This window comes from Prionailurus viverrinus, chromosome B1 (assembly GCF_022837055.1).
Source record: "Prionailurus viverrinus isolate Anna chromosome B1, UM_Priviv_1.0, whole genome shotgun sequence".
Classification (NCBI taxonomy): Eukaryota; Metazoa; Chordata; class Mammalia; order Carnivora; family Felidae; genus Prionailurus; species Prionailurus viverrinus.
Genome location: NC_062564.1, coordinates 122,927,924 through 122,954,869, shown reverse-complemented (window position 1 = coordinate 122,954,869; position 26,946 = coordinate 122,927,924). Strand labels below are relative to the sequence as shown.

At 37.4% G+C, this 26,946-nt stretch overlaps 2 protein-coding genes across 2 annotated transcripts; one reads left to right on the top strand and one right to left on the bottom strand.

Moving 5' to 3' along the window:
- Positions 1-4,991: 4,991 nt before the first annotated feature.
- LOC125163675 (alcohol dehydrogenase E chain) lies at positions 4,992-25,539 on the bottom strand. Its single transcript, XM_047855768.1, has 10 exons — positions 25,309-25,539; positions 18,269-18,339; positions 15,227-15,328; positions 14,628-14,766; positions 12,681-12,768; positions 12,364-12,583; positions 9,959-10,219; positions 8,136-8,271; positions 7,141-7,279; positions 4,992-5,098 (listed from the first exon to the last, which is right to left on the bottom strand). Exons 2-10 carry the CDS (start codon positions 18,284-18,286, stop codon positions 5,074-5,076), a joined length of 1,128 nt encoding a protein of 375 aa, XP_047711724.1. The 5' UTR covers positions 18,287-18,339; positions 25,309-25,539; the 3' UTR covers positions 4,992-5,073.
- Positions 20,275-21,730, top strand: LOC125164830 (abl interactor 1-like). Its single transcript, XM_047857597.1, is given in 3 exon segments — positions 20,275-21,013; positions 21,016-21,156; positions 21,159-21,730. Coding segments are annotated over 3 exon segments (1,431 nt in total). The 5' UTR covers positions 20,275-20,295.
- Positions 25,540-26,946: the final 1,407 nt, after the last annotated feature.

The window sequence follows — 26,946 nt, the reverse complement described above, 5'->3', positions numbered from 1 at the left end:
TCACTCCGTCCTCTCTCTGCAAACAAAATATCTCCCTGCCCTCTGCAGCTTCTCTCCCCCAGTTCACCTCTCTGTGCTACCTACTTGCTGAGTTCTGTGGCTCAAGTTATGCAGATTGTTGTGTTAGTCCTTAGATCAGTTTTCTAGGTGTGCAAAATGGTATGGTGCTGATCTAGCTGCATTTCAGGGGTGAAAGAATCAGAGAATTTCCATGCTGCTCCGCCATCTTGGCCCCTACCTTCAATCTCAGGGAAGAGTTTTTCGTATGCAGTTCCCTCCACACACTTTCATTCTTTCTTTCTCTGTCACTTCTCTCTCCATTATCAGGGCTCCCTCCCATTTGCAGCACTCACAGCTCTTCTCTCCCTCAAGTCAACTCTCTGCAGCTCCTGCCTTCCACAATGTGGTGTTTTTTTCACCTCCAGTTGTGCATTTTTGCTCTCTCAGTCCTCAGATCGATTTCCTGGGTGTTCAAGATGTTTTGATACTTATCTAGCTGTGTTTGAGGGAAGAGGCAAGCCTAGGGTCTCCCTACTCCTCCATCTTAACTCCTTCCTGGGACATTTATTATTTAAATTTAGAATGAACTAAAATTTTGTTTGCTTTGAAATTGTAGTTATAACCCCTTAAGGTAATTGAATATGTTCAAAAACAGTGTAAATTATTGGTTTCTGGGTGAGTGGCAGTCTTTAAGCATCGTATTTAGGTAACAATTATCTGGTGATCTTTCATACTTTCATTTCTAATAAACCTACTGAATTATTTGTTGAGATACCAGCTGCGTGAAAGACTAAGTCTAGACAAGGAAACGAAATGGTTTTTTCTCTCTAGTTATCATTGTTTATGAGGTAACTTAGTGAATTATTAAGCAACTTCTGTGTTCTCTTGATTCTGATAGAGTTGTGCAAATGGTCTTTTGGACACTGGGTCCCAAGTGAATAAAATGATCAAACCAAGTCCACATATATCACCATTAACCTCATCAAAATAGTGTTTGGCCCCAAGTATAGTGTTCTAATTCTGCTTTTATACTTTCTCCACTTACTTTGGTTTCTCTTTTTATTTATTGACCTGTTTCCTGAATATTACTAGGTATTTGACAAATAGAACTTAACATACATCAATAAAATTGTGACTTTAACATTTTTCAAGACTACTTAATAGAGATTATTTGTGCAATAATAATTTAACAGAATTAACTAGTCAAATGTCTAAGAAATGTAATTTTCAAATACAGACTTGCTCTCACTCTGCTTCAACTTCTGAGTGATTTTCTAATGAATCTTTCCAAATGACTTTCTTTCTAATACTAAACCAGCTTATGTGATTTGTAAAATGGCAAAGGTTAGTTAAGAGTTCAATTGTATTGCTTTTTGTTTATTTAATATTTCAGTGGGAACTGTGTCATTTTATCAGAACTATTAGATAAACCGTCAACATGAAATTATTACTCTGCAAACTGAAAATTTTCTTAATTTTGATCGAGCTTGTTATGGCTGGCTAAAAGTAAGTATGTACATTAAGAGTTATATTTTCTTAAGGGAGGCCAGTGAATATGGACATTTTTGTTTCTAGAGTCAAAATTTTTATTGCTGGAGACCAGCAGTACACCCTGAATATATGCACCATTATAGGCCTATTAGGATACCAGCCACTCCATTTGTATACTTTGATTTCAACTTGCCTCCTTTTCCATCAGTGTCAATACAAATAGCCAGTGCTGGATGCAGAAGGTACCTACCCCCAACTTCCCCAGACACCCCATGGAGGACTGTGCCACTCTGTGAATATACTGACATGCCCACATATGTCCCACTCTTTACTTGCTACCCATGACCTGGGAGGAAGGAGGGTGGGAGATTAATACAGGCCTCTGGGAAACCAGAAGGATTTTATGCCCACTCTTGTGATTTTAAATTTAGAACCATACCTTCTTTTTCTGGATCTCTTATCAGCAGCACCAGTGTAAAACATTGGCACGCTGAGTAATATGGGATCCACAGTATTTCAGGGTGTTTTCTTAGGGTCATTCTGAAGGCCGCCTTCACCCTAAATATCTCCTTCAGCCTCTTTGACAAAACAACTAAACTATGCCCTACCTTTACATGGCACTCCACAGTTGACAGAGCCCTTTCACAGCATCACCCTGTCTAATCTTTATGAAGCTGTATTGTCCTGGTAGAGTAATTTTTTTTAATGAAAGCATCTTTCATAGGTTTATTGATCCATTACTTTCAGTTAATTGAGGTAAAGAAATCTTTTTAAATTTATAATAGTTTATCAATCAATACAAACTTTTGTTTACCTAAAATGTAATACTAATCTCATAGTAAACAGTGGACAGAATTTTTTTTACATAGATATATGAAAAAAGAGGACAAAAGCCTCAATCCAGTATCAAAAATGCAACAAAACCTTTTTTTTTCCTTTTTACAATCTGAGTTCCATAACAAAGAAAAAAACGGTGACTTTTCCCCCCAAGTTTTTATTTAAATTTCAATTAACATATAGTGTAATATTAGTTTCAGGTGTAGAATGAAAAAATTTGGTAGCTTCATGAAAGAAAGACTTTGATCTGTAAATAAATCACTTTCTCATCTACACACATTCTCGAGCACTTTTTTTTGTGGCTTTTGATTTGGCTTCCTGGCAGCATGGACAGAAGAGAACACACACATGGGGACTTTATCAGTACCTCAGTTTTTTCTTTTAAAATTTTAAAAGTAAAGAATGATTTCTAAAAATAAGAAATATAGTCCATAATTTGGGCATGACCTAAGCAAAAATTTTTAATCTTTTTTCCATAGTTAAAAAGTTAGAATTTTCTGGCAATTTATTTCATGGAGATTTATCAAATGTACATCATCTCTCAATGCATTCCCAGTGCACAGACATTAGGGGACAGTCCACAGTCGATGGTCCACCTCAGGGGTGTTTAGGGAAATTGTGCTGACTGTTAAGAGCTGCTGATTTGTTGTTCAACGAAAGCCCAGCTGACACAGGCATCATTTTATCACACTGATTCACATTTTGTTTGTAATCTACTTTCACCTCCCCATTTCTACACTGGTAAAAAAGTGATACCCCCTTTCTTCTTCCACTATCATCATGACTGAGGGGTTGGTCTGAAACTGTGAACAGTCTGCCAAACAAGGGTGTTGAAGGTGTTATCTGCTCTGACCTGGCTTATAGGTAACCCAAAATCACCTGGTGAGGTGGCGGGGGGGTGGGTGGGGGTGCCTGCACAGTGCTTCATCGTTGGTTTGGATGGTAAAAGCTCTGTTACAATGGACCAAAGTATGTGAGTCAACACATAGATTTTAGATTTTGGCATTTCAACCTGTGGAGAATTTCCATCTGAAGCACGCAGCTTTGAGGCCCCCATAGTATCTTTTAAAAAGCTGTTCTGCAGAATTGGGATAAATCTTTAATGTCATAATCTAGAGTTCTTTGTATTTGGGTGCCCCGTTAATGCTGATACCATATGTCCTCTACAGTAAAAAGTGTGCCAAAGGCATTAAATTAATCTTTCAAACTTAAAAAAAAAAAAAAAAAAAAGGTTTTGTGGTCCTTGTGTTTAGAATAATTTTTTTTAAAAAAGGATAAAATGGGCTCAGAAAAGTTGAGTAATTTCCAGTTAAGGTCACAATTAAGTGGTAGATCACTTGCACTAAGTTTTAAGCCCTTTCCACAATATCAACAAATTGTAGACATGGAAGCAAATAACACTTTTGGAGAGAGACAACACACCTTAAAGGAGTAAGCTTTTTAGCTTTTTATGTATATTTAAGATAAAGCTTAAAATGCAAATCTTCCCTTGAGAGTGGGAAAGCATGAACAAATAAGTACCATAGGCTTTTACATATTCAAAAAATTAAATTCTAGAATTCTAGATTTAAGATGTGGAAGTTAATAGAAAAGTTCTAATTTAAAAATAATTTCTATAGAATACACATCTGTATATGCACATTTATTTACTTAGAGAACATATTTCTTTGGATGTTTGTGCCATTTCTTAGTTCTATGTTGTGTCCATAGCTGTTTCATTCCCATCCCTACACTTCAAGCCGCCATATTACTTTTAAATTACCTTATGACTCATTTTCAGTTAATTATAATAATTAACTATTTAGCCAATAAAGCACTTTCATGAGTAAAAAATACAGATTTTTGAATTTGGTTCTAGGAATAGTTCAATTTTCATATTTAATAAATCTCATATTTATCACATGTAGCATGAAATTGCTTGTTGTAAAAGAATAATTATATATTCATTGCAAACAGTATAAGAAGCAATAAATATACCTCCTTCTATCATATGAAAATATGTGACATTTCCCTAAAAAATTCCTTGAATTTAGAATATAGTTAATAATATGGTAACAACTTTGTGTGGTGACAGAAGGTAGCTAGACTTATTGTGATCACTTCCTAATGTAAATAAATGTTGAATCACTATGTTGTACATCTGAAACTAATATAAGATTACACGAATAAAGAGAAAAAAATTCCCTGCATATAGAAAATTTAGGCCTTCTCTATTTGTAAATCTAAGTGTATCCTTTCCCAGATGATAGCGTTTCCCCTAGGGCTTTGGTACATTTCATAAAAAGGAAAATATAGACAGTGGAAATAGAGGTAGAAATAGAAGAGTTCAAGTGTGGTAGCTCATCATGTGTATGCTGGGGGGCAAGTGTAATGAGGACCTGCTCCCCTGGGTTTCAGTGACTGAGGGTGGCAAAGATACAAGAAGTGCAAGAAATACCTACCTTTCCTCAATGGGAAGGATGCTACAATTCAACATGAGTAAAATGAGTAAGAAGGAAAGTTTACTAGACTCAACTATGCAGCTGATATTGCATTTAGCTCTCACTTGAATTTTAAACATTTGCTTGAAAAAGGATTTTAAAAAAAGGTGGATTTCATTTCATTTTTTGCTTCTTTTGGAAAGCTCTCCTGTATAATTTATTGATTGCATTCCTGAAGAACAGAGTTAATGATGCTGTTTGGTTGATGGTTCCAGAAGGTGCAGGAGCCAAAAGACCTGCTCCAAAGGAAGGCATTTGTATGGTCTCAAAATGTCAGGATGGTGCGGAGGCTGAAACAGGAAATAAAGCATGTTAATTGTTTTAATATTTGGATAACCCACATGTTCCATCTGGGAGTCCAGGGAGCATTCAGCTTGGAAGAAAATGTAAGACTTCAGCATTTAAAAGAGCAGTCCCCTTTTCAATACAGGCACATCTCACTCCATTCCTCCTTTTTTTTTTTTTTTTTTTACACATTGAAGGTCTGTGGCAACCTTGTGTTGAGCAAGTCTACCAGTACTATTTTTCCAACAGCGTTTGCTCACTTCATGTCTCTGTGTCACATTTTAATTTTTTTTTTTAAGGTTTATTTATTTTTGAGACAGAGAGAGACAGAGCATGAACGGGGGAGGGTCAGAGAGAGAGGGAGACACAGAATGTGAAACAGGCTCCAGGCTCTGAGGAGTCAGCACAGAGCCCGACGCGGGGCTCAAACTCACGGACCGCCAGATCGTGACCGGAGCTGAAGTCGGACGCTTAACCGACTGAGCCACCCAGGCGCCCCATCTGTGTCACATTTTAGTAATTCTTACAATATTTCAAACTTTTCATTGTTGTTATATTTGTTATGGTAATCTGTGATCAGTGATCTTTCCCGTTATTATGTAATTGTTTTGGGGCTACCACTAATGTGCCCATGTAAGACGGTGAACTTAATCGATACATATGGTATGTGTTCTGACTACAACTGGCATTCCCCTGTCTCTATGTCTTTCCTGGGTCTCCCTATTTTCTGAGACACAATGATATTGAAATCATGCCAATTAATAACACTATAATGATCTCTAAATGTTCTAGTGAAAGGAAGAATCAATGGATATGGCAAACTATTGTTGTCTTATTTAATTAATTAATTAATTAATTAATTAATTAATTAATTAATTAATTTATTTATTTATTTATAAATAATATAATTTATTGTCAAACTGGCTAACCAACAGTGTGTACAGTGCACTCTTGCTTTTGGGGGTAGATTCCTGTGGTTCATCGCTTACATACAACACCCAGTTATTGCTGTCTTATTTTAAGAAATTGCCATAGTCACCCCAAACCTCAGCAACCCCCACCCCGATTAGTCAGCAACCAGCAACACTGAGGCAAGACTTTCACCAGCAAAAAGTTTACAACTCACTGAAAGCTCAGATGATGGTTGCATTTTTTTGCAACACAATATTTTTTATGTTTATTTATTTTGAGAGAGAGAGAGGGTGAGAGAGCATGAGTGGGGGAGGGGCATAGAGAGAGGGAGAGAGAGAATCTCTGATGCAGGGCTTGATCCTGTGAACCATGAGATCATGACCTGAGACGAAATCAAGAGCTGGATGCTTAATCAACTGGGCACCCAGGTGCCCCGGCAACGTAATATTTTTTTAATCAAGGTATGTACATTACTTTTTTAGACATAATGCTATTGCACACTAGACTACAGTATAGTGTAAAAATAACTCTTTATATGCACTGGAAAAGCAAAAACTTTGTTTGACTTGCTTTACTGCAATATTCCCTTTATTGGAATTGAACCCACAGTATCTCTAAGGTATGCCTATAATTTTTATTTGTGAAAACTTCTTTGTAAACTGAAAAAAAAATTTTTTTTTAATTTTAATGAAAAAAATTAGCGATACCTGTATAGAAAAAAATCCCAAGGTAACTCCAACTCCTTCCATAATGAGTAGGTCCTTAATGCAATTTAAATTTATAGCCATTAATGGTAACCCTTTTTAGGTGGCCAGAAAGAGGCTGCAGTGACTCCATATTATAATTAAGACTCTGTGACTCTGAATCTTTTTCTTTGCAAGGGTGACTGTTCTCTTGTAAATAAAGCTGGGGTGGCTCTGATCATTTAGATTTACTGTAACCAAAATAGTTTGGTTTCAGTAGAACAGGAAGTGCAAAGCAACTATTTTAGTTTCTCACAATATGATGTAAAATGTTCTACATCCTAAGACTGAACTACTAATGGAGAACCAAGGCACTCCAATGTTTTTTTCATTCTTTCACCTTCTTTCTCTATTGGCCAACACTTACAATAAAAAAGAAATTTAATACCTACCTTTTTCCAGAGCGAAGCAGGTCAAATCCTTCATTTATTTTTTCAAGAGGCAAAACATGGGTTATTAATGGATCAAGTGAGAACTTCTTAGCCATAAAATCGGCCACAAGTTTAGGGACAGAATCTTTACTCTTAAAGCCTGAAAAGAAAATAACATCATTGTAAGATTCAGCCATGGGTTAAGAGGAGAATTGGAGAGGAGGCTTTCCAGGTAGAATTGAAATGAAAGTTTATAGAAAGTGCTACATCCCACAGACTACAATTTCTGAGGTTAATAACAGATAGTGTTTCAGTATCCTTTTGCCGTGGTTAGCCTTTTTAAAAATCCACCTAGATAAAGTAGGGTCCTTAATTATTAGTTCTCTCATAGAGAAATTATACTATGGTTATATTATACTATGGTTAAATTATACTATGGTGGTTATTCCCTTAGGGAGCAAATTTAGCAGTTACCTAAATTTAGGCAATGACAGCACACATGAATGACTGCTATGGATTTCCTGGGTCCTATGAGGTATTTCACTGCCTTATACAGTCATGAGTATAAAAGAAGTGGGACTGAGAGATTCTAGTTAATTTATGGGGACACTAAAAAGTGTGTCTTGGAACCTTCTGTGTGCATCCTTATATCCATATCTAGTTCATTTAACCGTGTTGCGTAAAAAAAATTTTTTTAATGTTTATTTTTAAGAGAGAGAGAGAGAGAGAGCGAGAGAGAGAGACAGAGTGCAAGCAGGGGAGGGGCAGAGGGAGAGAGAGAGGGAGACACAGAATCTGAAGCAGGCTCAGGCTCTGCGCTGTCAGCACAGAGCCCGACGTGGATCTTGAACTCACAAACCATGAGATCACAACCTGAGCCGAAGTCAGATGCTTAACTGAATGAGCCACCCAGGCACCCCTAACCATGTTCCTTTTTAAAAACTAGCTTTGTCACTTGTAAAAGGGAAGAACTCCTGAGGTTCATAAGAATTTAGCCATCAAGCCTAACTACATACCACCAAAAACTGCTCCTTTCCAGGTACGTCCGCCCAATAGCAACATGGGGTTCATAGAGATATTCTGAGAATAAGGAGCTACTCCTACGATGACGCTTACACCATATGACTCTTGGCAGCAGGACAAGGCAGCCACCTGGAATAAAATTAATATTTAGCATCATTAAAGTGAATTTTCTGATAGTCCACACTCATGGTGCATGGTATCATGTAATACTGATTTAGCTAGATTGTGAGTGTGTGCAGGGAAGAGATTATGGCTTTTGCTTCTTCATTCCCCACTGTGTCTAGGATAGTGTTGTGGTTTTAGGAAATGCTCAGAAATTTTTTTTTAATGAAACAGTGGATGAATGAATCTGTTGTATATGCTTAATTCTTCCTTATAAAATAACAGAGGCAAACATCATCACAAACATATCTACCTATTTATTTAAGTAGCTATTTTGAACTCAGTACTTGAACCAGGTGTTTTGATGGCAAACAAGATGTTAAGGTCAATTACATCATCAAAATTGGTCTGTTTGTCTACTCGATGGTCTTCTGGAACTTCAAAAGAAAGCTTCTTCATCCAGCCAAGTTTTTAATCATATTCCACAGTAAGAGAATTGTTGAGGATTCTCTAGCAATATATAATGGTTAACCCTTTGATTTTGGAGTGTGATGTTTAGAAGACCAGATAACCTCAGAACATGTGGCTATTGGATATTTGGTACCTTCAAGTGAAGTAGCAATCTAATTTCACAGGAGAAAATAGAGGGAAAACAACAGAAAAAGGGCATAAGGAGAAAAGCTATTGGAACTTTAGTCATCTGAAGTTAGTATATTGTCTTAAGTCAAGGCTACAAAGAGCTTTATTCTTAGGGTGGTTCCTCATGTTACCATTACTACTAGGATTTACTGGAGAACCTCAAAAGGGGGATTTGTTGGTTTCTGGGGACTTTCAGTAAGATTCTAGGGAGTTCTGGGTAGGCGGGATATATATAACTGGAGATGTATTCCTCCTTGCAATTGATGATATTTATCATTGAAAGTAATGTTATGTATATTCCAAAGATGATATAAACACTGCAAGATCAGAAACAGCACTGCATATCAGTAACACTAGCTAACATTTACTGAGCTTACCATCTGACAGGTCGTGCTGTGCTAAGTATTTTACATGCATTATCTCATGTAATTTATAAACAGTGCTATGAGATATAGATCTCTTAAATTTTTTTGGTGGAAAAGATTGTTGAGTTTCTAAGGTATTCAACCCAACACATAGTTACTGAGTGCTTACTATGTGCCAGGAACTGTGCTCTCTGCTGTGGCAAAATAAGGCAGCATGGTAAATGGAAAAATGCAATATTTTCTGTTAATAAAATGATACTGGTCTAAAATTGGCCATTATTCCTCTGGCCAAAGTATGATATATGAAAGAAAATGGAAGTTTCTTAAAATGTAAAATATTGATAAACCATTTCATTATGAATGTGAGGAAGAAATCAAACTTGCCAATTTGAAAACAATTTATATTACCCATATTTACTTGTTTGAAATTTTTTTTACCAAAAATTAACAAAGTAAAATTATAGTGGTTTAATTTTATAAAAACCCTCTTTCCTCTCGAAAGGAGAAATATTACTTGAGACAGATTTGCTGAGCTGATGGAATTAAAGATTTCTCATAATAATAAGTAGAATAACCCAGATAACCAACAGGATATGGAAAATCACCTTAGTTTTAAAAATATTATTTATATATAATATTTATATTCTACTGCCTCAAAGTATGCTATGAAATATAGAAGCAGATATCTCAAGGCATTTCATGTTACATACCATGGTGTCAAGCCGCCCAATGACTTCAAATGAAAAATCCACACCGCCATCACTCATCTCTTTTAGCACCTCCTGGATTGGTTTCTTGTAGTCCTGAGGGCTGATGCACTCAGTGGCACCCACCTCTTTGGCCTTTGCAAATTTGTCTTTGTTGATGTCCACCCCAATAATCCTGGACGCTCCTGCTGTTTTACAACCTATGATAACAGACAGACCGACTCCTCCAAGGCCAAACACGGCACAGGTGGAGCCCTGGGTGACCTGTGTTTTCAGAAAATGCAAAAATGGATTAAATAATGATTGCCACTGGGGCACCTGGGTGGCTCAATAGGTGAAGCATCTGACTTCAGCTCAGGTCATGATCTCGCTGTTCTTGAGTTTGAACCCCACGTTGGGATTTGTGCTGACAGCTCGGAGCCTGGAGCCTGCTTTGGATTCTGTGTCTCCCTCTCTCTGTCCCTCCCCTGCTTCTACTCTTTCTCTCTCAAAAATAATCATTAAAAAAATAAAAATAAATGATTGCTAGAAAATGCCTTAAGCTATATAAAGTGCTATGCCTTTTCTGTTATGAGGAGCTGTTTGAACTCTTACTGGACGTCCAGCCTTCTGCCAAATCTCTTTTGGCTTCAGTTGCTTCATGTTTAAATTGAGGTGGTTGAACTAGATGAGTGGTTCTCAAACTTTGCTGGACATTAGACTCACCTGGGGAGCTTCAAAACATCTCAATGCCTAGGTCACAGCTTATAACCAATTCCATCAGAATTTCTGCAGGTGGGACCCAGTCCCCAGGTGACTCCAATGAGAAACTCAGGCTGGGAGCCAGTGCACTAAATGCCAGTGACTCCCGTCTTGAATCGAATCTAGTAGCTCAAATCTATCAACAGTTTTAGTATATCAAACAGAAATGCAAAGTTTTGGGAAATGCAATAATAAGTGGAAAAGATTATTCTGGGAGACTGAAAAATAATTCAGTAAAACCTTCAATAATTAAGTATTTGTTTCATTAACTTTCAGCATCATGACTAGTATCATGAGAGCATAAATTAGCTGTGAAATATAGAAGAGTTAACCTTAGTTTAGAGGAAAGCCCAAGAACAGGGGAAATTTAACAGATAACTAAGATAATATAGCTTGAGATCACTGTGATCGTATTGGGTCTTTATCCCTGCTTTAAAAAATATACTAATGAACAATAATGCAATGAAAAGTTGGTCTATATTTTATTAATGGTTGAAAATAATTATGAATGCTCTCAGTTTCTGCTCTGTGTCTAGGCTCAGCTAGACCATCTGTTTAAACAGATGATGCAGTTGCATAAGAGACTTAGTGCTAGAGCCACAGAATTTGGAAAACTCATGCTTTCAATTGTTTTAGTTGGCTAGGGACTGTTTAGTAAACCTAGTCTGCTGTAATCAGCTTTCAGTGTGGCTGTTGATTTCTCCTATCCCAAGTAACTATACTCTGGGACACAACACCACTTTTTACCTTACTTAGAAAAATTTGAGACTTGTAATTGTGATCTAAAGGTGAAGGTAATTATGTATCCTGGTTTAAGATTCAGCAGGAATTTTGAGAGATAGGCCAATCACAATTCTCATACTAACCAGCTGTGAGATCTTGGGCAAATAGCTTTATGTCTCTGGGTTTCCATTTCACAAAATGAAGGAATACTGCTAGATTTCCAGACTTTTGGGAAGAGGAATTTCTGTTTAAAGAATTTCTCTTTAAAATCTACCACCTCTGAACTGTGTGTATATACATGTGTGTGCAGGAGATGAGATGTAGCAGTGAAATCCCCTAATGACTGGATTAATGCAAAGTGCATTACTGAAGCTTTATTACTTCCTTCGTAGGGATCCACAGAGTGGGTGGGTTGGTAACTCTTGGTTTGGAGGTGCACTATATAAGGCTTTGGAATCTACTGTTCATCCCAATTCTGAGAGTAAAAGTTCCATGGACTAGATGCTAGTCAGAGGTGATCTCTTCATCTTATTTACTATTGTTGCCTCTAAAGTTAGCAGAACCTACTATGCCTGATGCATGTTGGTGTTAACAGTACAATAAATTACTAAATGAGCTCCCAGCTCTAAAATTTAGTAATCACATAAAGAACAATTGTAGAATAATTACTGAAAATTACATCTTTACTTTTTCTTAACTAAGCGTCAATAACATTTTCATCTGTGATAAATAAATTTTCTAGGATATGCTCCTCAATTCCTTCTGAGGCCATTTTTCCCGTCATAACTGATACCCTAAATTTTATCAATGTTATTGTGATAGCAGGAGGAAAATCTACCAGTAAATCTATGAAGAACGATCTCTGATTCCTGTGAGAAATTGCTCTCCTCTTGGTTCTTGATAGTCTGAGTGTAACTGGTTTTATCAACCATTGTCTTTCCTACCTTGGCAACTTTGACTGCAGACCCATAACCAGTAGAAAATCCACAGCCAATGAGACAGACTTTCTCCAGTGGTGCGGCTTCATCAATCTTGGCCACTGAGATCTCATCCACCACTGTGTACTGGGAGAAGGTGCTGATGCCAAGGAAATGGTAAATGGGCTTCCCTCTGCAGGTGAATCTGATGGTACCATCCTGCATGGTCCCCCGAGGCATATTCAGACTGGCCAGTGCAACACATAGACACACAAGGGCATGAGACAGTAGCATAATGGATGTGTAAATCCATTGCCCGTGTAAGGAGAGTATCAGAAACTTACTCGTTTTTCACGCAGAAGTTGCCTTCTGGGTGTTTACAAACATTGCATTTTCCACACTGGGGAGTAAAGAGTGGAATGACTTTGTCACCTGGAGGGTATAAAACAAATTCTTCTTAAATTTCTACCCAGGAATTAATACAGCAAGAACCGGAAGCTTATGCATTAGAGGTATGTGTTTTTGAAGTCTCCAAGAAATAGGGTTCACCACTCTGTTGTTGGTCATTGCCAGCCAGCATTGTTATTGGTTTGGGTTTCCATGTGCCTGAAGATTCGCAAAGAGGAAATGCAAATATCAGAAACAACATAGATTTAAAAAATATTTCTGCCATATTAATAGTTATCTTTTATTGTGTGCCTTTATTCTTGAGAGTTTTATATATATCATTTAAGCCTTGATAATTAAATGTTCTCATGTAACTGTAAACATAAATTTTAGCTGTGAGCAGGCTGGTATTCTTCCACTAGATGCCAGGGAAATCTGCTACTTTGTAATAGTTTGAAATAAAGTAAAAATGAGTATTTGAACAACCATTTCTTGGCTTTTCAAAGTGACTATGCTTTTAAGTTTGTTTGTTTGTTTGTTTGTTTTTAAGGAAAACTAACAAAAATGGGAAAAAGAAGAATTCAAGAAATCCCTTTGTAAACCTCATCAATGAGTTAGGCACTTTCTTAAAAGATAAAAACTGACTTTCAAATGTTTGTGGCTGATAATTTGTAAATTATCTATTTTTTCTGCTATGATTAAGGGATCAGGGTGAAAAGTAAGGGTGTTGTTTATTATTAATTAATTTTCCCCCCACTGGTGAACTCTACCAAAAGTTTATTTATTTTTTAAATATAATTTATTGTCAAGTTGCCTAACATGCAGTGTACACGATGTGTTCTTGGTTTGGGGGATAGATTCCCGTGATTCATCATTTACATACAACACCCAGTGCTCATCCCAACAAGTGCCCTCCTCAATGCCCATCATCCATTTATTAATTTATTTCTGAGTAAAGGAAATATTAAGAGCTGAAACACAAACCAGACAATTGGCCTGTTCACAGGTCAGTTAAGTATTTGGTAATGGGGGAGGCCAAATCCATTGGTAAAGTGATTTTTTTAGAATTAGACAAAATTTTCATTTTTAATCACCTATGCTACCTAGCCACAAGACCTAGAAAAATGGTCAGGCCATAACATCTAATTGACAAATTTCTATGCCTATCATCTCCATATAAAATTTTCTATCTATTCACCCTTTAAAAATATTTATCTATATTAATATAAAATTAGAATAAAATATATATTAAAGATAAAATAGTGCTTTGTCACCAGTCACACTTAACGATGGTTAAAGGTAATAACACAGATATTGTTTATGGCAGGGTGTCTTCTGCTAGGTCTATTTCATTCCCTTCCATCTAGTCTGTTTTGTTCATTTAATGTTCAAGAAGGGAGGCCATACTGGAAGAGGAAATCAGTGAATGAGTCTCTTCCCACCTAAGAGTAGGTCATGTAGATTCAGTTAAAGCCTCATGGCCCCCATCCTGTGAAATCAGTACACAACAGTTTCCATATAGTGATGTGGAGGCTCAGGACATAGACTTTTGTTTTCTTATTTTGTCCCATTTGTAGGTCTCTTTGGACCTGACAGAACATAGTACTCAGCAACACTCAAATGGAAATTATTTGTTTATGGACTCTAACCTTGGCAGTCACTGCGTCTCACTTGATCTTTATCTGTTCCCGGGATCTAACCCAGTGCCTGGAATCTAATAGGCACTTGCTAAAGGAGAGAAAACATGATTGCATGAATGCACACATGTCTGAGTTAGGCAAGGGAGGGAAGAAAGGAGGAGACCTATGTTCTAGTCCCAGCTCAGCCATGACCTTCTGCAAGGTCTTTCCAGGCTGCATGATCTTGGTCTTGAACTGTGAATTCCCTAAGTGTGAATTCTGTACCTGGTTTTACTGTCGTCACACCTTCTCCAACACTTTCCACAATGCCAGCTGCCTCATGGCCTAAGATCGCAGGGAGAGGCGTGATAATTGTTCCACTAACCACATGGTCATCTGAACGACAGATTCCTGTGGCCACCATCTACATGGGAAAGGGAGGATGATTAGATACAGAAAAGAATAGGACACTTATCTTTTCCTCATCAAACAATTTGGAATAGTCTGTGAAACATTTTTTTTTTCTGAAATAAAGTCTTAATATACAAGAATGTATCCTTTTTATAGAAGTAGAAATTGCAGATTAGCACTAGGAAAGTTGTCACTCAAATTCTACCAGCTGATGCTAATTGATGTTGAAATCTTGATGTACGTCCCTTTACACTTTTTTCCTGTAGAAACATGTAAATTATTTTTTATTTTATTGGGATTAGACTGTATATACCCTGGTTCCTTTTTAAAAACTTAACAACTTGTATTTGTATCTTTCTGGACGATAAGTGTTTGGATCACCATATAGAAAGTGCCTTTTAATGGATTTTTGCTTATTTCCACTTTTACCTTTTTTGGAGCCTAAAATTAAAAAATTGGAAAAAATGTTTCACCTTAATACGAACTTCATGGGCCTTAGGGGGTGCAACCTCCACCTCCTCAATGGAAAAGGGTTTCTTTAACTCCCACAGCACAGCTGCTTTGCATTTGATCACCTGGAAATTGAATAGAAAGATGCTACTAGTTTTTCCCCATTCTTAAAGTCAGGTATAGTGACTTTCATCTTTTTACGTGCAACATGTTCCCCCATGTCTGGAACCTAAAGTGTCCCATAGAAATGAAGGAAGGACCTCTGATTTACAAAGAGAATAAAAATACCTTTTTAAAAAACAGGCAAAGCAATCGCACAAGGAAAGAGAAACAGGATTAACTATAATGAGACATTGAGATAAAATGGAATATATTCTTTCAGGCCATCTTCATGTTGTTTTTTGTTCGCCAAGGGTTGTTTATTCCTGATATTTCCTAATGTCCTTAACTCGGTTGTTTACCCGCAACTGTTGGCTGGTGTGTGAAATTCTAAATAAACATAATTTTGCTGACAGGTTTAGTGCTGTTCACATAAAAGCTATTGCCCTCTTGCTCAATTCTCTGCTGAAGCCCAAATAATCTAACTTTATGATTTCGGTTGCACATTTGCCTCCCTACCTAGGATGAGTTTTTTTTTTCTCTATTTGCCTGTTCTCTTCCCTTGACTTTGTTTTCCTTACTGCTTGTGGTTGCTACTTGCTTGCATCACTCATTTGAAAGTTAGCTTTGGCAGTGCTGTTTTGTTGTCTGATTTATGTGTAGAAATTCCTTCCAGATTAGATTTGCAACAAAAATTGCAGAGGTTATAGCTGTATACGCACACTCACACACACCTATGTACACATGTATGTATATATTTAAAAATGGGAGAATGGTGTGCTTGAATTTCTAGCTAGCACAGTTTACCCATCAGGGTTCTTAAAAATAAAAGTTGAAAACATATTTTTAGTGGTTGGGATTATAGTATAAAGCTGTCTTCATTGTTGCAAAGCTTACAAAATTAAGGGAGTTTTCTCCTAGAAAGAATTGACTTAATTGCAAATATGATAAAAAAATTTTCAATACAGATTTATCCTTTTGACAATTTATTTTCATGTTAAATCCCCTCCCAGTTTTCGAGGTGTTTGCCAGGGTCAATGCCACAATAGATATGAAAATTCTTAGAAATAATACGCTAAGGGTAGATAAGTCCTGACTACAAGGTCCTGTCCTGGGTGAATTACATACTTGATCTTTAAACCTCACAATGATGTTACCAGGGCAGTATTATTGAATTATTGGTCTTATTTTACAGATGAAAAGATTGAGGCTCTATGGACTCCATAATTGACTAATTTTCCCAAAGTCACAAAGCTGGCTGTCCAGAGAATTAAGATGAACGCAACTTTATTTTTTTACTACTCCATGGTAGTGAAAAGAGATTAAATAATAATAGCAGCAACAATGTAACAGCAGTGACTAACATTTGTTGAATTATTTCTTTTTACAATCTTTTTTTTTAAGTTTATTTATTTTTGAGAGAGAGACAGAGCATGAGTAGGGGAGGGGCAGAGAGAGAGGTAGACACAGAATCCGAAGCAGGCTCCAGGCTCCGAGCTGTCAGCACAGAGCCTGATGCGGGGCTCCAACTCACAGACTGTGAGATCATGATCTGAGCCGAAATCGGACACTCAACCGACTGAGCCACCCAGGCGCCCCTGTTGAATTATTTCTAGGTACCAGGCACTGTTACAAGTGTATTGCAGTATTAATTTATTAAATTCTCACACCACCTTATAAAATGGTATTATTATTGCCATTTAGCATTTGAGGAGACTATAATGCAGGAAGGGTAAACAGAAATGGGTGTTATCACAAAGCTAAAAGTGATTAATGCTGCACCCAAAGGGGGAAGATTTATTGTTTTCATTAATACATTTGGTTTGCACATTTGCTCTCTGAACTCCTTTTAAGCTTAGTTTTGGCATATTTAATTGTTCTTTTTCCTAACTATTCTTCATTTGAAATGTAACTTGCCATTGTAAATACTAACCAGTAATGAATTAAAATAAAGAGATTTGGAATAAGAAAACTGACAACTGGCGACCCATGTGGTTTCCAACCAATCTAATTGATATAGGAGTGTTGTGTCACACAGTGTGTGTAGAAACCTCGGAATCTTTAAGTTATCATAGCAAGATAGCGTATGGTGTGATCCACTCCTAACATAACACATGTCCTAGAAACAGTTGCGTAGACTTTTGTAATTGAGCTATGTTAAACAATATGAGTTGCTTGTATTGAGTGACCACATGCGTTTCTGTGCACCTGTAAGCACATTGAACAAATGAGCATGAATCCATGGAAGACTTAGAACTGATTATCTCTGTTCTCAGTGCTAATAAGTGATTCAAACTGTATCACTATTATTTTTATTTTGTAAAACCATGTTGACTTTTGTGTGGAGAAGATACTGTTCCACAGGATTTCTATGGAAATTTCCTGGATTATGCACAGTAAGGCCCTTGTAATTCAGAATTTGCATGTTGATGCTGGCTTGCTTATTAATCTTGATTGTTCTAAAGTTTTGAAATCAGTGTGCCTTTTGTAAGAGATTTTATAGTAAGGTTCAAAGTATATCTCAAAGTCCTCTGAATCAAATTCCTCTCATAAAACTTTTGTCAGATCTAACTTTCCTGTGTTCCCAAAAAGAATATGATTACAAAAAACATTTAAATTATGGTTTTTTATTATAAAGAAAACGCCTTGATTAAAAACATAGAATGTTAGATTTACAAATCTATTTATGATTGACTATAACTACTGCACATGTATTTAATACAGGAAGTAAAGATTTTATTAAGTACAGATGCTATGCATTCTTGATAAAGATATTTAGGAATAGCCTATTTTTAACTGTAGTTTAATATACATTGCATATTGAAGTACACACTCTGTTTTGTATTTCAGTACACATTGTTTCTAATTTATATATGCATTTTAAATTATTCATTAATACTATATCTTTGTGAATTATATAGTAAGAATATATTTCCAAAAGTAGAAACAAAATTTTTTTTGCTTACTTTTCCTGCTGTGCTCATCGTTGCGTTTTCTCTGCAGACCAGGAGACTGGTGAATTCTTATAGACTCTTTTCTGTTTGAGTAGATAAAGCTGATATGTTATACAGATATTTTGTTTGCTTGAGTAACTGCCCATTCCACACATGTGATCTGGGGTCTTTAAGCCACACCTATCAGCTTTTTCTCAAGCCAAGTCAAATCAGGAAGAAAAGCACACTGAGCCAGCATCCAAACCTTTGACTTTGCACCTTGCCAATTTCAGTTAATATATTGGGTTCATTAGGTAAACTATGTCCCTACACCTAAATTTTAATCTCGCTCTCTTTTTTTCCTAGATTGCATATTTCTTCTCTTTCCATCCCACATAGGGTGTTCGGAGTTGTTTGCCCTTCATGTGAGCTAATCTCCAACTTCTAGTCCATATGTTGCAGTTCGAAAAGAGGAGTAAGGAAGCAGCACAAATGATATTGGACAGAAAGTGCTCTGAGCCAGAGGAATAGGTCTGATTTAGCACTCTTTTCATAGAAGGGAAGTTGGATAACAATGAGTCACAGCACAGACACTCACCTCTACCTGTCGTAACAGGGAGTTTGGAGCAGTGGTTATGGCATGGCAGACCCTATGCTTACTAGCTGTGCGCAGTTGGATTTATTATTTATCTGTCTTTGGCCTTAATTTTGTTACCTATAAAATGAGGATGACTGTTGGTACCCCCTCGAGGAGTTGTTTGAGGAAAACTGAGATAATCCTTTTAAAGCACTTCTCAGGGCGCCTGACAAATAGGACAACCTTCAGTGAATATTAGCTACTCACTAAGGTTTCAGTGCTGACAACCTTACTTTCTTTTTGTTCTCCCAGCCCTCTAGGGGCTGAATGTTAATGTTCTCTGTGGCCTAACATGCCTTTTGTGATCTTTCAGCTTTTCAACAATTGTGCAGCCAGTTTTTGGTAATAAATCTACTTTGTTTGAAATACAGAGTTTTCTATTTTCCTAACTGGACACTGATACAGTTCTTGGCACCAAAAGTGCTCCCAGAAGCATACTGTCTAGCAAACCATAGTATTACACAGACTGAGTTAATTTACCCAGACTGAGTCTTTTTAATGGTTACCATGTGCTGACATAGAAAGCACTGGAATGAGTATGTTAAAGGGGGTTGAGAAGAAAGGAAAAGAATCCAGAATAATCAACAGAAGAGAAACCAATAGATGACTAACAGGACCCACTTGCTCTTTTCCATTATAGATTTCATGTAGGCCTGACCTGCCACGGTTTGCACACCACCCATTATGTTTTCAAGTAGAAGTTTTCCAGAGCACTTAGAAGACGTTTGCAGTATTGTACCTTTCGAATCCCTGTATGATACAGTCACTGAAAATATTATGTTCAGCCATATATGCCTATTTGCATGATGCTACAAAACTTGTTTTAGAATTTTCATTCATTTTGTATTTTAAGAGTCCTAGAATATAAACAATTCTTTTGTGTTCATCACTTTTCCAGTTTTCGATTTTTCATTTTCATTTTCACCAAAATTATACGTGCATATACATATGCAAAACTTTTTTCTACAAAGCCTCCTAAGAAAAGCAGCTGTACTTGCTTTCCTGCTTTTTCCTACATTTACTCTTCCCTACAAGCCACTGCTGTCAACTTTTGAAACTTATTATTTTGTTTTTTTATTTCCACATCTCCAAGCAGCATGCATATATTACTAACTTGGTTTTGCTTTGGACATTCCTATTAACTTTCCATTTGGGAGGATGAAAATTTGGGGCAGTCATTACCACAAAAATGCTCTACTTCTGGGGGTGGAGAGAGTGAGGAGGAAGAGGAGGGGGGCCATCCCACAATACCAGGCGGGAGGGCAGTAGGTGGTTTGTATCTGGGCTGTGAGGTGCTCGGTGCCTTGGACGTTGCTGCTTCTGTCTCTTTAATGCGAGAGGAAGCAATGCAGTGGAATTGGTGGAAACTGGCAGAGCTGTAGATGTTACTAGAGGAGGAGATCCCTCTGGCAAGACGGCACTGATGGAGACTTACCAGAATCTGACCCGGGTGGTGGACTACTGTGAAAACAACTACATACAGGCTGCAGACAAGAGCAAAGCTTTAGAAGAGTCCAAAGCCTACACAACCCAATCCATAGCTAGACTTGCTTCTCAAATAAATGCACTGGCCAACAATGTACTCCAGTTGCTGGATATCCAAACCTCTCAGCTTCGGAGAATGGAGCCTTCCACCAATCATATGTCACAGACCGTGGACATTCAAAAAGAGAAAGTGTCTTGAAGAGACATTGGCATTTTGACAACAAATAAGAATACACCAAGAACTCACAAAATAATAGCACCTGCACATATGGAGCGCTCTGTAAGCTGTATTCAGAAACCTATTGACTATACAGTTCTGGATGTTGTGGGCCATGGTGTCAAGCATGGAAATACCCAGCCTGCAAGAACTGGCACACTGTCCAGAACAAATCTTCCTACTCAGAAACCTCCAAGCCCTCCCATGTCAGGCCGGGGAACACTGGGACAAAATACTCCTTACAAAACCCTGGAACCTGTTAAACCCCCAGCAGTTCCTAATGACTACGTGACAAGTCCTGCTAGGCTCAGAAGTCAGCATAGTCCAGGCAGGACGGCTTCTTTACACCAGACACTGAGGACACACAGTAGAAGTAGTGGGGGGAGTAGAAGTCGAGAAAACAGTGGAAGCAGCACTATTGGCATCCCCATTGCCATGCCTATGCTTCACCACCCACTATTGGACCAGCAGCCCCAGGCTCAGGTCCCAGTTCCCAGTATGGCACAATGACCAGGCAGATTTCTCAACACAACTCGACCACTTCCTCGATGTCTTCTTGTGGATACAGACGAACTCCCTCTTTGCTCAATTTTCTGCTCAGCCTCATGTTAACGGAGGTCCGCTTTATTCTCAGAATTCAATTTCTGTTGCTCTCACCCCTCCCCCTATGCCTCAGTTGACTCCACAGATAACCTCTCACAGGTTTTGTGGCCAGGATGTAGAAAGCATTGCTGATAGTCCAACTCCACCACCACCACCTCTCTCAGATGACATTCCCATGTTTGATGAGTCTCCGCCTCCGGCACCACCCCCAGTGGATTATGAGGATGAAGAGTCTGCAGTAGTTCAGTATAATGATCCACATGCATATGGGGATCCTGCTTGGGCCTCCAAGAATTATATGGAGAAAGTTGTGGCACTATATGATTATATGAAAGACAAGGACGATGAGCTATCATTTATGGAGGGTGCAATCATTTATGTGATAAAGAAGAATGACGATGGCTGGTATGAAGGAGTCTGCAATCAAGTGGTCTGTTCCCTGGGAACTGTGTTGAATCAATCATGCGCTATGCTGATTACATTTTTGCTTTTAAAGCAGGTTCTTCTAATTAGTCATACTGTGGGATTATTATGGTTAACAGAATTGTCTTAAAATATTTTCAAACGTGCCCATATTTTCAGGACATGCTGTTTTATTGGTAAATTTAAATGTCTACCTGTAAGCATAAGTCTTTGAGGCAGTTTGTGTATTGCTAATCAACAATTAATACAGGAGGCTGTCCATACCCAATAATGCTTATGTACTTACTTACACAGTTAACTTTATGACCAGCCTAAGTATTCTGGGGGAGTGGTGTAGAATATTTAACAAATCATGATTCAGACTGTACCATTACATGTTTCCATGCAGCATGGTTACTAACGCTATGTCAGACTAATATTAAAACCAGAAAACTACAATCCTCGTGCTGGTCATACTTTCTGTTTAGATTTTCTCATTCTTGAAATATACTATTTGTTTAAAGCATGCATACAAATTTATGTATTGAAATATACGTAAAAAATCCAAGATGCTTCCAATTTGTGTAATATTTACTTGGAGTACTCATACTTAGGTCTCATGAAATGAATTGAGTCTCTAAGGTCTCTATGTGCATGTGGAACAAAACAAAGGGTTATCTGTAATGTTGTAATTTGTACCTAAGTTTTTTAATGGGTGAATTTGTGTTATAAATTTTTTCCATTCATAAATACATAAATGAACCAAAGATTTTTGTCCTTTCCCTCACTGGCTTGCTTATAAAATAAATGAGTAAATTTAAAAAATATTCAACTTCTCTCTTGTTTCCCGAAAGAGTAACAGAATAATTTGTTATTAGGACTATGTAAATGTTACATATAGGTGAGCCATTTAGTTTGCAGTGGTTTTTTTTTTTTTCCCTTTACCTAAACAATTCTGTTTTTCCTAGGATTAAATATTGTTTTTTGTTTTTTTGTTTTTTTGTTTTTAAACTAGCTTAGTAGGGCACTTGGGTGGATCAGTTGGTTAAGAGTCTGACTCTTGGTTTTGGCTCAGGTCATGATCTCGTAGTTTTGTGAGTTTGAGCCCCACATCAAGCTCTGTGTTGACAGTGCAGAGCCTGCTTGGGATTCTCTCTCTCTCCCTCTGTCTCTGCTCCTCCCCTGATCATGCTCTCTCTCTCTCCAAACTAAATAAACTTTTAAAAAATTTATAGGGGCATCTGGGTGGCTCAGTCGGTTGAGCGTCTGACTTTGGCTCAGGTCAAGATCTCAGGGTTCGTGGGTTCAAGCCCTGCGTCAGGCTCTGTGCTGACAGCTCAGAGCCTGGAGCCTGCTTCAGATTCTGTGTCTCCCTCTCTCTGCCTCTCCCCCGCTCATATTGTGTCTCTGTCAAAAATAAATATTAAAAATTTAAAAAGAATTTATAAAAAACTAGCTTGGTTTTGTCTTTATGCTTACATCTAATTCAATGCCCAAAGCATCTCCAGTTGTTTAGTTCTCCACTTAGGACAAATAGACACATCAAGTGTCTCACCAGTTTTGTCCTTAGAGAAATCTTACTTGGAATCTTTGACTTGCTCTAGAATGCCTGGGTGTGCTCTGAATCTGTGGCAGCATGCTCTTTTGGATTCCTATGTCTGCTCTAACAAATTACCACCAACTGGGTGGCTTAAAACAATGGAGATTTATTTTGCCCCGCTTCTGGAGGCCTAAAATCTGAAGTCCGTACCACTGGGCAGAAATCAAGTGTCAGTAGAGGTACTAAGAGAGAAGGCATTCCTTGCCTTTTCCAGCTTCTGGTGGCTGCCACATCCCCTGGCTTGTGGCCACACACTCCAAACCCCTTCCTTCCCTGCTCCTTTCTTCCCCCTCCTTCTTCGTGTTGTCTTTGGGAGCTTGTAGCGTGTTCTGTTTATCCCTGGTAATCTGAAATTTTACAATGACCAGTTCTAGGTGGATGTATTTTTATCCATTTTACTGGCATTCTGTGGCTTTTAAAAAAGATGAGGGTTAACTTTAAAGTTCCAGAAAATTTACTTAAACTGTTTTATTAATGCTCTTCCTTCCCTACCCTTCCCACCCTACCTTCTCTGTTCTTTCATTCATTCTGGAACTCCTACTACTCAGATACTGAATGTTTTGATATACCACTCTCATTTTCTGTCCCATGCCCCTTTTTCCTTTTTTCCATCTCTTTGTGTTTGTGCTCCCTCCAGCTTCAAATATCCTCTTGAAATGAAGGCACAGTTGGCATAGTCAGGGTTTGCAGGGTATGACGCGATCCTCCTGGGGGTTGGGAGTTCCTACCAGCCCAGCAGTGGCACTTCATCTTTAGTTCCAGTGGTGGGGCAGGAGGTGGGTTGGAACCGAAGCCTGTAGTGATGAGCAGTATGTACCAGCTCTGAGAGCCCTTCTGGCTCCCAGCAATGAAAAATTTTATTTCTAAGATTAAGAGCTTCTACTTTTGCTAGTTTTCCCTAAATTATCACCTGTGAATTGAGACATCTTATATTCATGAAAACAGGAGCCCTGATATTTTGCTTACCATGCTTGTTAGTCCCCTGAGAAATTGTGAAGGATATTTATGCAACGATTGATAAGTTCATGGTCCAGTTAAGACCTGTGCTACAGCTTGAGCAGCTATAGCTGGATAATAACACACCCCAGTTTGACAGAGACAATTACTATGTGTGTTCCCAGAGTGATTATGAATAGCTTACTCCTTGCTTTCAAAAGTGTTCTAGTTTAGATGATTAATTATGTGGTCACCCTACTTATACTTGCAGGTGAACTAGGACAGAGGCTCTAGGACATCCTGGATTTAGTCAGCTACAAAAGGCCTCCTTGGAATAAAGAAAACTTCAGAGTTTCAAGAGTTAGAGCTTATTGTTTAACAACTAGCTTTGATCCTTGTGACCCGTTTCAGTAGTATTGAAACAATTAAAAGAGTAGTACAGAATATCACTTAGCTAACCTTTACTACTTTATGAATAATATAAGCTAGTCTGGGATTAGAGCAAAGGCTGATGTGATTTTTGAAATTTGATAGTCTCATAAGAAAATTACTCTCGGAAGCTGAATTAGGATGAATCAAAGTCTATGTTCAAAAACTACATAATAGTTAAATATTTAATTTTGTTAGGAAATGATTATTACAAAACCTTACTTAAGCGGTCACTGAATGATTTGAAAGTGGTGATTGTATTGAAGTACATCAATTTTTATTTTAAAACCTGGAAATGGACTGTTGCATAAGAACAAATAGAGTTATTGGAATGAGAATAAGTGGAAAGTAGTAGTTATACTATAGCTTTAATCAAATTGGTATTGGAAGAGATTAAGGGTCATAAAGGTGAATTTAGGTGTTCTTTTCTTTATCTTTTTCTTTTTTCTATTTATTTATTTATTTATTTATTTATTTATTTATTTATTTATTTATTTATTGTTACAATCCAGAAGCCATTCTATGTGCTGCTAGGTTAAACAACAAAGACAGAACTTATTAGTCTAAACTGCATGCTAAGGGGAAATTTTAAAAATCCTGGTTTGCACAGCTAGGTGAGAGATTGTCCAGGTAAGCAATTTAAGGCATTTACCATATCAACAAATAGAAAAAAAAAATTTTCTTTTCAATTAAGGCAAATCAGAGGAAAAGCAAGATCATTATTATGTAAGAGTGATGTTTCTGGTTTACTCTGGTTTACTCACCCGGGAAGTCCTGGGATTGTGGTAATCTTGGCAGGATCTAGTTGTCTTAAGGTTGATCGCGGTAGTCTCAAAACAGAATTAATGTTTGTTTACTTTAATGTTAAAAGTAAATGTCTTCCTGGAATGCCTTGTCTGGAATCTAAGTTGCAGGGAGGGGAAGGGAAGAATGGGAAAGGAAGAAGGGAATAAGTATTTCTTCTGAGTCTAAATTCAGGCCTTGGGAAAGTAGAATCTAATCAAGAAAAGTCGGAGTGAAGTATATTCCTTTGTAAGAGAAAGTTCAAAGGCACCCTCCCACCCCTCCCCCATGCTCAAATAAAAATAGCAGAAAAGGTTTAAAGGAGTTCATGAGCTATTTATGTGACACATAGTACCTTCTTTTCTTACAGGGACATTCCAAAGCTCTTACAACACTCAAGTAGTGGGTGATTTCCAAGTCTGAGGGTTCTGGGGGGCTTTTGAGCAGTTTTTACTTATTTATTTTAAAATTAACTTTATTGATGTCAATTTTATACACAAAAAATGCATCCATTTTCAGTGTATACTCAATGAGTCTTGATCATTAATAGAACTGTAAGTCCACCACAAACAAGATATAAAACATTTCTATCCCACCCCCCCAAAGTTCCTCTTTCACCCCTTTTGCAGTCAATTCACCTACATACACCAAGCCCCAGGCAACCACTGATGTGCTTTCTGTTAATATAGATTGCTTTGCCTATCCTATAATTCCATATAAATAAAATCATGCCAGTACAAATTCCTTTGTGTTTATTAGCTTCTTCAGTTTTTGAGATGTAAGTATCTTGTGGATATCAACAGTTGGTTCCTTTTTATTATTCCACAGTGGTCTGTTGCATGGATTTACCATAATTTGTTCGTCCATTTACTAGGGGATGGACATTTCACTTGTTACAATATTGGCCAGTATGAAAACAGCCACTATAAACATTGTGGACAAATATTTTCATTTCTTTTGGATAAATATCGAGGAGTAGATTTGCTGGTCATGTGGTAGGTGAGTGTTGAACTTTATGAAAAATGGCCACACTGTTTGCCAAAGTAGTTGTAGCATCTTACAGTCCCATAGGCAATGTATGTGAATCACCAACATTTGATACTGGCAGTCTTTTAAATTTTAGCCAGTGTATTGGCTGTAGTGTAATTTCAATGTGGTTTAAATTTGCACTTACTTCAAGATGAATTTTGAGCATTTTTTTCATGTACATATTGACCATTTGTATATTTCCTTTGTGTGAACTATTTAAATCTTGTACCTATTTTTATTTGGCTGTCTTTACTATTGAATTGTAAGAGTCCTTTATGCATTCTGGATATAACTACTCCATCAGATATCTGTGTCAAGAATATTTTCTCCTATTCTGTGGTTGGTGTTTTCACTTCCTTAATGGTGTTATTAAAAAAAGCATTCGTTTTTAATTTGGAGAAAGTCTTTTGTATCCATTTGCTCTTTTGTGATTAATACTTTTTATGTCCTGAGAATTATTTCCGTAACCCAAATATGCAAAGAGGTTTCCTATCTACTCTCCTTGAAATTATATAGTTTTACCTTTCACATTTAGCTCTATGATCCAATTCAAGGTTTTTTGTGTGTGTGTGATGGGAGGTATGTGTTGA